This window comes from Lissotriton vulgaris, chromosome 4_1 (assembly GCF_964263255.1).
Source record: "Lissotriton vulgaris chromosome 4_1, aLisVul1.2, whole genome shotgun sequence".
NCBI lineage: Eukaryota > Metazoa > Chordata > Amphibia > Caudata > Salamandridae > Lissotriton > Lissotriton vulgaris.
In genome coordinates this window covers 1,803,979,410-1,803,995,688 of record NC_141691.1, presented here as the reverse complement: position 1 = coordinate 1,803,995,688, position 16,279 = coordinate 1,803,979,410, and the positions used below count along the sequence as shown (strand labels likewise).

The 16,279-nt window shown below is 47.4% G+C and overlaps 1 protein-coding gene across 1 annotated transcript in view; it reads right to left on the bottom strand.

Moving 5' to 3' along the window:
* The window catches only part of LOC147724582 (fibrocystin-L-like), a 2,246,326-nt gene that overhangs the window by 2,017,947 nt on the left and 212,100 nt on the right, over positions 1-16,279 (bottom strand). Inside the window, exons 8-9 of the mRNA XM_086918063.1 lie at positions 8,408-8,475; positions 8,280-8,322 (exon numbers count right to left, since the gene is read on the bottom strand). Of these exons, the coding sequence (XP_086774189.1) occupies positions 8,280-8,322; positions 8,408-8,475 (111 nt within the window). The remainder of the gene's footprint in view (positions 1-8,279; positions 8,323-8,407; positions 8,476-16,279) is intronic.

The window sequence follows — 16,279 nt, the reverse complement described above, 5'->3', positions numbered from 1 at the left end:
CTACCTGAGATGGTTATCCTCCCAGATAAATAGCTAACGTGCCTACTAAATTAGTTATTGGATACCCTAAACGCTGTGAGGCCTCCTCAAAGCATCTTCAAAGAAGCCCCCGAGGAATCCATATATGGTATCACGAAGCTGGCAAGCATTGCTTCCCCAGAATAGAGAAATAAAAGTCTGCCAGCTTCAGTCTTTTTTATGTTCGTTTAAAATTCTCAAAACAAAGAAATGTTTTCTTGAAAAACTTTGCAGCGAGAACATTTTATTTTGGGGCAATGTCTTCAGTTCCGTATACTTGCAACTTGTCAAAGTTACAGTTTTATCAACTTACAGCAACTTATCACAGACCAGCTTTAAGTAGACATCCAGAAAACACAAAATCCTTTTAGGCAACCTGGAATAGTCATCTAGACTCCTAAAAAGCCTTAAGACCACTCCCTCACAAGAGATTTTTTGCCTACTATTGAGAAACTGGGTCTCTTGAAAAAAAGCTAGGCCTCTGAAAATAGCTTTGAGGGGTCACAATCAATCAATCAATCAAAGGCATTTATAGAGCGCTCTACTTACCCGGAGGGTCTCAAGGCGCTACACTACATTCAGTGCCTCAGTGGTACAACAGGCAGGCACAGGTTTCCCATTTTAATCGCCCCTGAGGAACAGTATTTTTACAGAATGGATCGTAAGTGTTTGTGTGGCCCTTTGTAACACAAGTGGCACTGAGACGAATACAGTTATGGCACTATTTGAAGTGGGTGTTCCCTCATCTTCATGAAAGCATGCCCCCATGCACAGTGGGGAAATGCTTTCTCTATGTGAGCTCACCATGTTATGGACGCAGCTGCAGAGACAAATAGGACTTCAGGTGGTGCACTGACTGAGTGCCACAAAAGATGGCCTACAGTATGTGCGCCCCCCCGGATCCTTGTCAAGGCACTGGACGTTATTCGTCCTGTGATCCTGGAAGCTTTAAACACCTCCATTGTGTCCAGGTCGGTCCCACTTGCTTGGAAGTGTGCCATGGTGAGGGCGCTTCTCAAGAAACCCTCCCTGGACCAGAACAACCTGTCCAACTACCGCCCCATTTCGTTGCTTCCCTGGTTGAGTAAACTGCTGGAGAGGCACACCAACAATATCTTAACAGACTATCTGGAGTCCAACTGTCTGTTGCGTGCCTCCCAGACAGGTTTTCGCCCTCAACATGGCACAGAAACTGCCATGTTGGCGGTCACAGAGGAAGCAAGAACGACTTTGGATCGGGGAGGAAAGGTGGCCATTATCCTGTTAGACCTTAGTGCCGCGTTCGACACGGTGAACCATGCCACGCTAGTATACCGACTGGCGGGCATGGGCGTGTCGGGCGCGGCTCTGGACTGGCTCACCTCCTTTTTGAGTGAGCGCTTTTTCCGGGTCTTTGAGGGTGAGACAGTCTCTCCTAAACATCCTCTCAGGTGTGGGGTCCCTCAGGGCTCCTCCCTGAGCCCGACCCTCTTTAACGCCTACATGGAACCTCTGGAGAGGATAGTCCATCCCTTTGGTGTGCGTATAGTCACCTACGCGGATGATACGCAGCTGGTGGTCTCGTTAGACCACGCAGATGGATCATCCAACACCTTAGGCCCCTGTCTAGAGGCTGTTGCCAGTTGGATGCAAGCCTCCTGTCTCAAGCTTAACGGGGAGAAGACAGACATCATTCTCCTTGGAAATCCCTCCCCGTCTGCTCTTGCACCCGTCTGGCCACCATGTCTTGGCACTCCTCCTGCGCCCAAGTCCCAGATAAAGAGCCTCGGGATTTGGCATGACACTGCCCTTGATTTCTCTGTCCAGGCTACTAAGACTGCTGCCACTTGCTTCGGACTAATGAGGATGCTCCGGCGGGTGCTCCCTTTGCTCCCTTTCCAGGCGAGGAGGATCATGGTCCAGGCCCTCATTCTCTCTCGCCTGGATTACGGGAACGCTCTCTACCTGGGAGCACCGGCTTCGGTCCTTCAGAGGCTCCAGGTCACACAATACAGTGCGGCCCGCCTATTGTTCAATCTGTCCCGTCGGCAGTCGGCGAGGAAGGCTCTGAGGGACCTTCATTGGCTCCCAATGGCTGCCAGAGTGCAGTTCAAAGCTCTGTGCATCATGCACAAATCCTTCCACCGTGTAGGCCCAGCGATTCTGCACCCTCTGGTTACGCCTTATGTTCCAACACGCCCCCTTCGGTCTGGTACCCTGCAGCTGGCCACCTCCTCTAAAATTAACAAAGCCCGTTGGGGTGGCCGCTCTTTTTCCCATTCGGCGACCAGACTCTGGAATGCCCTCCCCTTTGCCATCCGGGGTAACAGCAACCTCCTCTCGTTCAGAAAGGCCCTAAAAACGCATTTGTTTGCTAAATCTCTCTGATCTGCCCCGAGCCTGCGCTAAAACCATTTTATCTTCAAGCGCTGCGAGGCCCCAGGGCGGTTATGCGCTATACAAATGCAATTTTTCATTTCATTTCATTTCAGGGCAGCCCTCTGGTGCAGAAAAATGGGGATTCGTGGGCCTCCCAGACATTCCCTTCTATGCAGGTGCAGTCACTCACTGCACCCACCTGCTGAGGGACCTCTGTCCCCCCTTTGAGGTGCAGGTGGGTGCTGCCCGCACAGTGAAAGACAGAGTGGCATCGTTCTGAAACAAATGACATGTGACAGTGACAGCCGTCGATCCAAAACACTACCATATTCAACAAGTACACAAAGATTTAGGTCGGTATCTCATCAATGCTGGAGTTGTTGTGCACCAAAATACAGACAACACCTGTGGTACCAAAAAAATGTCAGTGTAGAAGACATCATCTTCACTAATGAACTGCTCCAAGACAGCTGCATCTGCGCCCTGAGGTAATGTGTTACCAGGAATAGACCTTGACCTTGCTGGTAGGTCGCTCCCCCACCACAGCTACGCCTGTGTGTCCTGACCCTGCCCCAGCTGCCGCTGCTGTAGACGTTGAGGCCCTCCTCCACCAGCAGGCTACCACATGCGCCTCATCCCTGGTGGCCAGTGGTAGGCCTTAGGTTTGTATCACTGTTGCTGTCTGTCTGTCTTCCCTGTACTGCCCATACAGTCTTCTGGTGTCTGTGACCGCTGTTTCCTGTCTCCCCCCTGTGCCTGCATTCTTATCTGTGCCGGTTTTCTTGCCTCCTGTTCCCTGATTGTACTCGTTTTTCGTGCCTTCTGCCCCCTGATTGTGCTTGTTTTTCTTGCCTTCTGCTCCCCTGATTGTGCTCGTTTTCTTGTCTTCTGTTCCCTGATAGTGCTCATTTTTCTTGCCCTCTGCTCCCCCTCGATGCCCCTGATTTATGCCCATTTTCTTGCCTTATGGTCCCCCTCGCTGCCCCTGATTTGTGCCCGTTTTCTTGCCTTCTGCTCCCCTGATTGTGCTCGTTTTCTTGCCTTCTGCTCCCCTAATTGTGCTCGTTTTATTGCCTCCTGTTACCCTGATTGTGCTTGTTTCTTGCCTTCTGTTCCCCCTCGCTGCCCCTAATTTGTGCCCATTTTCTTGAATTTTGCTCTCCTGTTTGTGCTCGTTTTCTTGCCTTCTGCTCCCCTAATTGTGAAAGTTTTCTTGCCTTCTGTCCCCATCGCTGCCCCTGATTTTTCCCTCGCCCCCGTGCCCTCTGCTCACCTCCCGCCGCTGCTGCCCCTGCGGCCTCGCCCCTGCGCCCATTCGCCATCCCCTGCCTCCCGCCTCCAGCCTTCCAGCTGCTCCTCCCTCCCAGCTCCCTTCAAATGGCGGCAGCTGGGCGGCCGCGCCTCTGGTGCGCCTAAAGCAGGCCCATCTGCGCCCGTCCGTGCCTGGAACGCGCCCAGCGCCAGAACCGCTGGACCCCAGAAACGCCACAACACCAGGCTCCACTACGACGCCAGCAGCCTCCATGCACTCAACGCCGGCCGAAACCACAACTGCTCACAGACCACCCCGAAACAGACCCACAGACCTTTCTCCTGCCGCACATGCAGCTTCACCTGCGACAGAACCACCAAACCTCCAAGGACTGGACCCAACCACCTCCGCCGCATACTCCTAAACACCCGCTCCGCACGCAAACATGCTGTGGAGCTCTGGGAACTGCTCGACACCTCTGCCCCAGGCGTGTCCTTCCAGACTGAGACCTGGTGGAACAACTCCTCGGCGCCCGACATCGCCATAGCCATCCCGGATGGCTACAAGATCACCCGCAGGTACCAATGGAACCGGAGGGGGAATAGCCATCTTCCACATGTCCACCCTCAAGTTCGCCATCCACGCAAACGACACCCTCCACACCGCCGAACACCTGCACTTCCGGATCCCCAACACCACCCTCAGAGGAACACTCATCTTCAGACTCAGTTCAGCGACTCCATTGCCGACCTCGACAGCACCCACGCACCCGCCTCCACGGACTACATTGTAGTGTAGTTCCTATATTCCCAATAGGCTCTGCGCATTGGAATAACATAAACGATAGTTTAGACGTAGGACTGAAGTCGACTAGGTCTCTATTGAATATGTTACACTTAATTGTGAATGCCAGCTAGCTCAGAGGTCACTAGAAACTTTCTCGAATAAACAAGAAGGGATTAGTTTCTGACAACCATATAACATGACAACTTTGTTCCCCAAGAATAAGAAATATATCTTCAGAGTCGCGGAAACAATAAATGCTATTTCACTCAGTAAATCGTGCATGCTTCGTTTCACCAGGGTTTTTGCGGAGAAATAGAGAGACGGGCGTTTTCAATAAAAAGGTTATTTATTGAGAAGTCTTCTTTCTCATGTAAGAGAAATGAATTGCTACAATCGTAATACTTGCTATGAAGTAAAGTGCGTACAGTAAAAGGAGTATTATGAAATAATACTCTAAAAGAATGATATAGTTTCTAAGCCATAAGATACATAAAATAGATAAAATACATACAATGATAAATAATGACTAAAAGTACTCAACTGGTGCATCTAAAATACGCCTACCCCGGTGTACCTAACCTAAGTCTAGTACAAGGGAAGAAGTAAGTGAGGTGTAGCTTGAGTTAAATAGTTTCTGCCAAGAATCTATCCAAGAATTCTCTAAGGGTCTAATCAGCTCCGTACCTTGGTTATAGAATGAAGGAGGTCTTGTATCTATCTCTCAGGACTCGATCTCACAGTAGCCGGCAAGGGTAGCAGGGAAACACTGGAGCTGGATTTCTCGGCAGGAGAAAAGACCGTTTCTCTCTCAGTGTGTCAGCTGGAGGGTCGGCTTCCTTCGGCACTCGCTACAGCAGGCCGTCGGGCAAGTAGTTGGTCGATCTGCTCCAAACAACTGTGTGTTTGCTAGGGCAGATGTGGGTATATTTATACCTGGAAGGTGCCGAGTTTGACGTAAGGGTGGACATAATAACGTCACTAAGAAACCGAAGTTCTTTACACGCTCCAGGAGTTCTGGGACAAATCAATACTGAAGCAGGGGGAAGTCCCGTACTGCTGAAGGCTGGTTGTAGCCCTAAATACGCTTACAACAACATCCTCCTCGGGGACCAGAACTTCCACCTTGAGAACAACAACAACGTCATCTTTGCCACCCCGATTGACAACCTTGCCAACCTTGGCCTCAAACAACTCGTCATCGCACCCACCCACGCCGCTGGACCCTGTCTTCTCCACAGACACCCATGTCGCCATTGACCACATCACCGAACTCCACTGAACCGACCACAGCTGCATTCATTTCACCTTCAAGAAACCAACCATGCACCACCGCACCCAACAGCTGCCTCGTCGCTGCTGGAGCAAAGTCACTGAAGACCGGCTGATCACCACCCTCGACCAGAACCCACGCACCGACCCCACCAACCCAGACGCACAGCCCGCAACCTCAGACAGTGGATCGATGACTGCGTCAACACCCTCGCCTCACTCAAGAAACCCTCCAACAGCCACGCCAGCAAGAGAGCCACCTGGTTCAACGACGATCTCCAGACCTCCAAACGAGCATGCCGGAAACTGGAGAAGATATGGCTCCACGAACGCACACCGGACAACCACGCAGCCCACAAGGACGCCACCCGCAGACAGCACCACCTCATCAGATTAGCCAAGAGATCCTCCTTCAAAGACTGCTTGGACAACAACGCACACGACAGCAAAGAGCTCTTCAGCATCGTAAAGGAACTCTCCAACCCCAGCGCCAATGCCAACGACATCCTGCCCTCACAAGAACTGTGTGACTCACTAGCCATCTTCTTCTACCACAAGATCGCTGACACCCACGACAGCTTCAACACCACCACCACCCCGACTACGCCAGACTCCACCTCCCCTGCGAAAAACACCAGCGCCATCCGCCTGACCTCCTGGTCCAACGTCAACAATGACAAGACAAGCAAGGTCATGAACTTCATCCACTCAGGATCTCCGTCAGACCTGTGCCCACACCACGTATTCAACAAAGCAGACACAGACATCACACCCCAACTACGGAAGGTCATCAACATCTCCTTCGAAACAGCGACATTCCCAGAAAGCTGGAAGCCCGCCAAAATCAACGTCCTCCTCAAGAAGCCCAAGGCGTACCCCAAGGACCTCAAGAACTTCCGGCCCATCTCCCTGCTCCCGTTCCCGGCAAAGGTCATCGAGAAAATCGTCAACAGGCAATTGGCCCGCCACCTGGAAGACAACAACATCATCTCCTACGCCGACGACACCCAGCTCATCCTCTCCCTCACCAAGGACCCACACATCGCCAAAACAAACCTCCACGAGGGAATGAAGGCCGTCGCCGACTGGATGAGGAGCAACCGTCTGAAGTTGAACTCGGACAAGACGGAGGTACTCATCCTCGGACCCACCCCCTCAGCCTGGGATGACTCCTGGGGGCCGACCACACTGGGAACAGCATCAACACCCATCGACCATGCACGCAACCTAGGATTCATCCTCAACTCCTCCCTCTCCATGGCTAAGCAGGTAAACGCCGTCTCCTCCTCCTGCTACAACACCCTCCGCATGCTCCGCAGGATCTTCAAGTGGATCCCGACCGAAACAAGAAGAAAGGTGACACAGGCCCTCGTCAGCAGCAGACTGGACTACGGCAACGCACTCTACGCAGGAATCCCAGTCAAACACCTACAACGACTACAACGCATCCAAAACGCCTCCACCCGACTAATCATCAACGCCCGCCGCCGCAGGCACATCACCCCCACCTGAGAGACCTACACTGGCTCCCTGTCGACAAGAGGATCACCCACCTTCAAGCTCCTCACCCACGCACACAAAGCACTCCACAACGCCGGACCAGCCTACCTTAACAGCAGACTCAGCTTCTACACCCCCACGCGGCAGCTCCGCTCCGCCAGCCTCGCCCTGCCGCTGTCCCCCGCATCCAACGAACGACCTCCGGCGGACTGTCCTTCTCCTACTTCGCCGCCAAGACCTGGAACACCCTCTCTACCCACATACCGCAGACCCAAGACCTACTCGCCTTCAGAAGCCTCCTCAAGACCTGGCTCTTCGAACAGTAGCAGCACCCCCTCCCCTCAGCTCCTTGAGACCCTCACGGGTAAGTAGCGCGCTCTACAAGTACTCTGATTGATTGGTTGATTGATTGAATAGACCGCATTGTCCCTGATTGGTCTGGCACACAAATTTGAAGCAGCGGTGTGACACAAACTTGGAGAGTGCATTCTATTTGTAATATGGCCTAAGTCTCATTAACTGCTATCAGGATATTCATGAGATTGATTGGGCAGTAGGACCAGTTTTCAGGCCTAGCATGGCATATGGTTTTCACACGAAGTTATCCATTTCTCTGATGTTTGTGTAGGGCGAATACCACTCTTTAGGACAACTCAGCTGTCAGGACCAAAAAAAGCACTTTGTGTCATTAAGCACCAGTAGCAAATGTAGTTTGGTCACACAAGAACATTTGAGAAGGCTCACAATATCCTTAGTTTTGCTAATATACATTTGAGGTAGAAGTGAAATAACATGGTAGAGTTAAGTATTATTCACAGTAATATTTTATTACTCACACTGTCCTTGACATCATATTGAATTTAAAAATATTTATTGCCATTCACTTGCAGGTAACTACAGCGTTTTTATATATTCCATAATTTATAAAGGAATTAGATGTGTTACTGTAAAAAATGTGGTTTCTTTTTTAGGCAGAAAGAAAGACAGTACAAACATGAGAGCTCATAATGTTAATATAAAAATAGTTCTTTGAATTAAAATAAAAAAATATCACCCTTGAATACGTTCTATTCTTAATATTGCACATTTAGAATACCTTCCATAATAAGAATCCACGATGAAGCTGACATTATGATGACCTGTATAAAAAATAAAACAATTGTAAGCGTAATAGGGGTCTCTTTAGTGCCCACATATCAAATAAAAACAAAAATGGCAGCTTACCAACGTATGTTCCGGTCATTTTGCAAATCATGGTTCCTGCTTTATTAGAGGTAAGTTGTAATCCATACCTAAGGGAATATATTGGAATAATTAACAGGTGTATTTTTCTGTAAATATATTCTGAACTTTCATATCAGAAAGATTTTAGCTACTCGTGGCATAATTTCATCTAAACTAAATACACGTTTGGCCATGCACATACAGACAATCCACTGAATAGCTGTGATTTTCAACTAGCCCACCAAAAATGAGGACTCCACGAACAATCCACCGCAAACATTTAACAGACAACCAGCCCAACAAGAACTTTCGATCTCAGCGGATCTCTGGAATATTGTTAGGTTGAGCCAATCATCCTTATATACTTTGAGTGATCGGGGCTCTGATTCCCGAGAGAGATAGAAAATTCTGACCCTTGCACAAACCCATGTTTGTGCATGGGTTAGAATTATGAGTTATGTATGTGAACTATACCACACCCAGGGACTAAAAAGTGTAATAGAGTCTGCATTCCATGGAGACATTTCGGAAAATCAACACTGGAGCTTAAAAGTCCTCAGAATTACAGCAACATGCAAATGTAAGTGTGGTTAGAACCAAAACCCACATTTTATGTTCCATTTTGGGCAAAACTAGCAATATATGCTATTTATCACACCCACTAAAAGTTTAACCCCTGAAATTTTAACCGGCAGTGTCAGGATGTATGGACTGTGATACAGCTTGTATTCAGAGATGACTTAAGGGCACTGCTCTTGGAGTGCGGACGCTGTGTTCAGAAATCACTAATGGGTTTAAAAACACCTGTTGCAGAGTCCCTTGTGTGTCCGGCAGGTTTCGGACAACAATCAAAGTGGCAAGATAACTTTGATGAATAATGTTCCTACTGGAAAGGGATCAGAGTTTTGTTTAGCAGCCGTTTTGATCCACCATAAGTAGCACAGAACGGTAAAATGCCTGCTGCAGAGAACTTGTACCACACAGATCACAGAACCATATTTTACGAGGGTGCCACAGTGGGTTCCGGTTTTTGTAACAGTGATATTTTTGTTACTTGCAGATCTCAAGTTATAATGGTAATAAAGCACAGTGACCTATGAACTGTCAACAAATAGTTGCACGCTAACTCCGTGGTGCAGGTGAAAATGTTGGGCCATATTATCAAGAACGTCGATAACATTATCGCCGCTTTAGCGGCAGGAAACTGCTGCTATAGCGGCGATAAGGGGCTTGATAATATGGCCAAGAGAAATTCCAATAGAAGCCCAGGTTCTGATGTGAAAGACCACAAACCTGGGATTTTATTGGAATTCTCGAGGGCATATTATCAAGCTCCTTATCGCTGCTTTAGCGGCAGCTTCCTGTTGCTAAAGTGGTGATCTTGATAATACGGCCCCAAATGTTTACCAAGTCTTTTATTATGTTAACATTTCTATAAAGGGTTCGGTAGAAATACTTTCCTATTAGCTAGGTCAACCCCTAACACTGTGGTAGGTTCTAAATCCTGAGTTTGTTCTTCTCTAGACCGAACACATTTAAAATATACTGCCTACTAGTATTGATGACATGTAATATCCCTCCAACTTGTAATCCCCATTGTTTTATGCAAGATTTCCTATACACTGATTTGCACAGGTATAATGTCTCTGTGTAATGTGTGTGATGTAATGTGCTCTGACACCCTGCAATGGTATAGCGCTACAAAACAAATGAAATTAATGTGACACGAGGCTATATGGAAAGATGAGGGGCACTGTTGGAGGGTGGTAGAGAAGGCGTACTTACAGAAGAAGGTCATTTGATGGTGCCGAAAAGGTTTTCAAAATAAACACTAAAGCTTGCCCTGCTTGTTTTACAGGGCTGTTACAGGGATAAGAGTAAACATCATATGTGATTGTATAAATAGATGTGTCCCTCTTATCAATACACTTGCTTGGACTGTAAACACCAGAGAAGTTGTTTAGAGAGAAAAGTGTCAAAAACTAAACTGAATTTAGAACTGTGGGTTTTCTCAGTGTCAATACATATCATATGTACATGCTGTAGTAGTAGTAACTGGTGCACAAATCATTCATTTACTGTATACACAGCTTTGCTGATTAGCAGACTAGACCAATGCTTATTTCCAAATTCACAATATACCAGTCAAATGGACTCCATACTCCAAAAACTAACTTGGATCCTACTCATCTATCAAACTGCTGCTTAATGTCAAATGTCATTGCAAACCATCTCCAACCAACAAAGCACTGCCACCTGTGAGGAACACATGCTATTATACAGCTTCAGAGCTGTCTTCACCATTGAAACAGTGTTAGAACTGGCACCATTCGAGTGGGTCTCCTTTCCATTTTTTGCCTTTACCTCCTATGTTTTTCTCTGTGTTGGACTTTATTTTTGCAGGTCTATACGCTTTGGACACTTTGCCACGTGCACTGTGCCCCTGCTGTTCAGTGCCACAGTGCAAGTGCTCCCTCTGTAAATTGTTGTTATGTATTAGTGATCCCATGATTGGCCTATTTGATTTACTTGTCAGACGCTAGTACAGTGCACCATGTGTGCCCAGGGCCTGTAAATCAAATGCTGCTGGAGGGATTGCAGCACTGGTTGTGCCACCCACCAAAGCAGCCTGTAAAATGTGACTCAAGCCTGCCATTACAGAGCCTGTATGCAGTCTATGACTGCCATGTAGACTTGGTAAGTACACACACTTGCCAGTCACTAAACCTTCCCTTTTCAACATATTAACCACCCCTAAGTAGGCCCAAGGTACCCCTGGGGGCAGCATGCATTGTAGGTGAAAGGTAGGACATGCCCTGATGTGTGTGGCATGTCCTGACAGTGAAATATTGCCAATTTCTTTTTTCACTATCTGTTCCCATAGGATAGAATGGGTAGTTTGTTTATTACATATTATAAACATAACTGACCCTAGGAACAAGATAGAAAAGTAACGTGTAGTATGACTGAACCCAGAATGTTAAAGTGCATCTTATTGTTTACATTCTATTTTTGAAAATACCTCGTTTAGAAAGTAGGTCTTTTCCTGCCTAACCATCCAGTGTGCCTCTGCTAGATTTCTGTATTGCATGTCTGGCTTTTGAATGACACGGGCTGGAGAGGGCCAGTGGCTCTAGAAGTCAGGGCTGGGCTGAATAGACCTGGGCTGCATTTAGAGTAGGGGGAGGAGATTTTCTTTTCACCTGAATGGGCCGGGTCTGCCTTTAACAATGCTGTCCCCACCTCCTGCCAGAAAGCTGCACCAGTGAGGACAGAACTGGTTTTGGCTGGGAACAGACACTTTCTGCCTTCAGGGAACAAAAGATTTTGGTGTTTAAAAAGAGCAGCTCAGATCCCAGACTTTCAGATCACTTCTGGGTAATCAAGAGGAACCTTTGCTAAGGAGAAGAGCTGGATAAGCTGAGGAGGAATACTGCCCCTGTGCTGTTTACTGTCTGGGGTTGGCCTGTAGTGGCTGATTGCTGCCAAGGAAAGGTGAAAAAAGAATTTGCTGCTTGCTTTGTCCCCTGGTTGAAGAAGTTCTCCAAGAGCTTGAACTGAGCTTGTCCCCTGATCTAGAGGTCTCAGGAACAGCAAAGACCTAACAATGTCTGTGTGCACCACCTCTGATTGTCGCCGCAGAAGAAAAGGGTAACTGACTCTGTCATCGAGTCTGTCTCAGAATTCCGTGTCCTGAAAGCACCGCCGAGAGCAACACTTAGCTTCGCTACGCAACCCTGTCTCACTGACTCAATCAATGAGCCACTGCTTGCACATGTCATGTCGGCACCGTACTTTGCAACGCTTCGCTACACGCTGCAAGGAAGTCACCAACTCCGTAGCTGCCCAGTCGGAACATCGACCAGCTCTGTCGCCGCACCGTGACTTATCAGCACATCAGCGAGCACCGTCTTACCCTTCAACGCAAGCTCTGGTCTCACCAACTCCGTCAAGGAGCCGCTGCCTGCACCGCATCATGAGGACACCGCCAGCCACAACACTCTGCTTCACAATGCGACTGTGACATTTGTCCCAACGACACGCTCCGACGTGCTGGTAGCAACAAGAAAAGTACTGTGTCTGAGTCTGTCTACGCTTTAGCTGGCCCGTATCGATGTGGTTCGCTGGAATTGGTAGACTCTGTCATATTCAGTGTCGCGGTAGCCCCAGGAGGAGCTACTGAGCTGGGCGAACTGTGTTTTATTGATTTTCCTGCAATGTAAAGGTTATTTTGCACAAATACTATTTTTCAAGAGAAGTGTATTTTGGATTTTGTTGTTTGGTCTTGTTTTGGTTTAGATAACGATTTACAATTTTTCTAAAATTGTGTGGTTTCCATTTGTAGTGTTTTCACTGTATTACTGTATGTGTTCACAAATGCTTAACACACTGCCTCTGAGATAAGCCTGTCTGCTCGTGTCAAGCTACCAAGGGGGTTAGCACAGGTTATTTTAGGAGTGCATTCCCCTTACCCTGACTAGAAGCAAGGGTCCCTATTTGGAGAGAGGTACTTACCTCTGCCAACCAGAGAGCCCCATTTCTAACAAACGGCAATCTTGAAGACACTTGATATTGGCCTTTACGGATGAAGTAGTGCAAGATTACTTGCCACAATAGACTAACAGGTCATAGACATGATTCACCATGGCAGATTACTTTGTACACTGGACACTGCAAGGGTTTCCAAGGCAAAGCTCTGAGCTGGCTTACACCGTTCCTAACCAACAGACACCCAATAGCAAGGACTCAAAATCATACATCAATCAAAGATGAAAAGACGTGACAGACCTCGATCCTAGACACCACCGTATTCAACATGAATATGAAGCTTTTAGGTCTGTATCTGATCAACGCCAGAGTTGCCGTGCACCAAAATGGAGACAACCCCCAACTGTCCCTAAAGATTCTCAACAACATTAGATATTATTTTCCTGAGAGACTGTCTCCAGAGTCGTAGTAGAATATATTGCAATCAGGCAGTGCCTGCCGGAAGGTCTGACAGGTCAGAGATTATGGGCCGGTTTTCCGGCTGTTTTTAGTGCCTGTTTTACAGTCTGCTAGGCCTGATTTTACAGTTGATTTCCCTGATATTATAACAGACATTGGCGTCAGCAAGTTCAAATCCATGCAGCCTTCCATACTTTTGCAAAACACATGCACAAGTTCAAAACTGCCCCAATTTGCAAACATGGGCCACTTTTTTACCTTTCTAATGGTGAACACATTTATTTTGTTGCCTAGAACTATTTTCTGTCCCAGTACGACTGCCTCTCCCAGCTGCATAACTTGTGGGTGGATAACGTTCTATTCTTATACAATATATTCAGATAACAGCATTCATCCTCTTTGCCCATCTCTCAAGAGCAAACTGTACTCTTCTGTCCTGGACTGTACAAAAGTGGGAGGGTTCATGGCCACACCAATCCCTCTGCAGAATCTCTGGGTTTCACACATGATTCCACTGTCCAACGTACCATACATATCAACAAGATGGCAAAAGCAGCAAATGCCATCTTCAATGTAAAAAAGGATGTCACCTCATTGCTTCTGAACAACTCAAAACAGATCTCTAAACTTAGATCATTTCTGGACTGGGCTATGAGTGTGCGTTTCTAGCAGGTATCCCATAAACATAAAATGCTCCACTCAAAACAATGTGACCAGCTGCAACCAGGCGTCCGTTCATTGCCAGAATGTAATTTATTATTTCCTGTTTAACCTATAAGGCCACTCATGACAGCAACACCCAAATGTAGCGAACCAGCTATATATCTTATGGTTCAAAATGTAAATTGTTAAAATAAATAATATGTTTTATTAGGCACAGCTGCAAATTTCCCAAAGCATTGTAGTACTTGTAGTGATCAATGTTTAAATTCTAATGCTGTTGATGCCAGGGACAGTGCAGAAACAACTCTTGTGGAATGTATTCAATTTTGATCAAATCTTGCAATTAAATACCACAGAAAATCTTCTCATGAGCATGTCATGTTTGTGGCTATCATCAGAAAGGAGCATTATTATGTTTTTAAGGAGAAGGGTATCAGCATGACGCTTCTCCAGTCAATTTCATTTTAATATCACAATTGACCCAAGGTACACATCGAGAGGGCTCACAATATTTGTACACAATACACACTGGCAGCAACATCATTCTTAGTAACACTTATTCTTGGCCCTGTTTATTGCAACCTAAAGCGCACTGTGCATGAAGGACTCTATTCAGAAAGGTAAGTTTGCATGAGTAGCTATACATGTGTAGATTTACTCCTACCTAAATCTCTACTTTGGTGCTATTCGCTATTTTCAAGTGAATATTTACAACTAGATGTAGGCTTACAAGTCTCCACCTCCACAAATGAAGGGGTGTAGTTTCTAACTCAATTTACAACTGTACAATTACCATAAGAAAATGTATATTCTAAGGGCCTGATTCACAAAAGCAATATACACTTTTTTAGTAATTTACACTTTTGAGTAAGTTTACTACTTGTTGGCTATTCATAAAATCCGAGTGTAAATTTACTCCAAAAGTGTTACTTACACGTCAACCCCCAATGTAAAAAAAAAACGCAATTTGTCAGATGATATAGCCTGACTTTTAAGAGCAGCAAATGTAACTGGTAAACACACAATTTATTTAATGCTTGGGCTTTCATGACCCACCAAAATTCGCTCACAGTCCACATGTGGGTCCTAACTCATTGCTTGGCAAACACTGGTCTAGGGTGACTGTTAGAACTGGGGGTCTCTAGTTGGCAGAGGTAGGTACCACTGTCCAAATAGGGACCCTTGCTTCTAGTCAGGACAAGGAGATAACCCTCTCAGATAACCCCTGCTCGCCCTCAAGGTAGCTTGGCCTGAGCAGTCTAGGCTAACCAGAGGCAATGCGTTAAGTATTTGTATCAACACTCACAGTAACACAGTGAAAACACCACACACTGATTCTACAACAGTTTAGGAAAATAAAGATATTTATTCTAAACTACACAAGACCAAAAACGTCAAAAATCCAACATACACAATGCAAGGTTACGGTTTCAAATGAGTTCTTCAGGTTGTAATCAAAGTTCTTTAAGGTGTGATCAAATGATCCACAGATGCGTGAAAAGTTCACAGTTGCGTCACGTTTACTCACAGTACCCTTTGGAGGCAACAAAGTTCCACAAGCAGGAAGCTGGTGCGGTGGAAACAAGCGATGCGTTACTCCTGAGACCCTGGGGAGGCGATGCGACAGCCCCGCTGCAGCAGCGGGCGTGCGGCGACGAATCCGGTCTGTAAGGGGAGGAAGGCAGCTTGCGTAGATTCCGGTGCGTAGGTTCCGTGGGAAGTCTGTTCTCGCAAAGGCACGATGCGATGATCTCGTAGGGGCTGCGACGGTCTCCGGGGCGACGATGCGCAGTCCAGCGGTGACCCTCTCTCTCGCAGCTCCTCGATGTGATGTTTTCTGCGACGATGTTCGCAGCGACGTGATGCGGTCCGCAAGCAAGCGGGGCGGCGATCTCACCCCAAGCGACAGGCTCTGCGACGACTCTCGCAGCGATGGTTGATTCTCCCGCACCGGTCTGGTGCGTCCCGCAAACGAAGGGTGCGACGGCTCCGGCAGCGATGTTAGGCGCTGCGCCGATCTCGACCTTCGTAGCGGCGGGAAACTTCTCGCACTGTCGGGGATGCGCTCCGCAAGCGAGCGATGCGACACTTCTCAGCTTCACAAGTTTCTCAGCTTAGTCTCAAGCTTCCCAGCTCAGGTTCAACTTCTAGAGGCCCCACAACTGGATCAAGCACTCTACGAAGGACAGAACTCTCTCAGCAGAGTTCGGGGAGACTGGGGGGTGAAGTCCTTTTGTTCCTGGGACTTCGGAAACAGGGAGC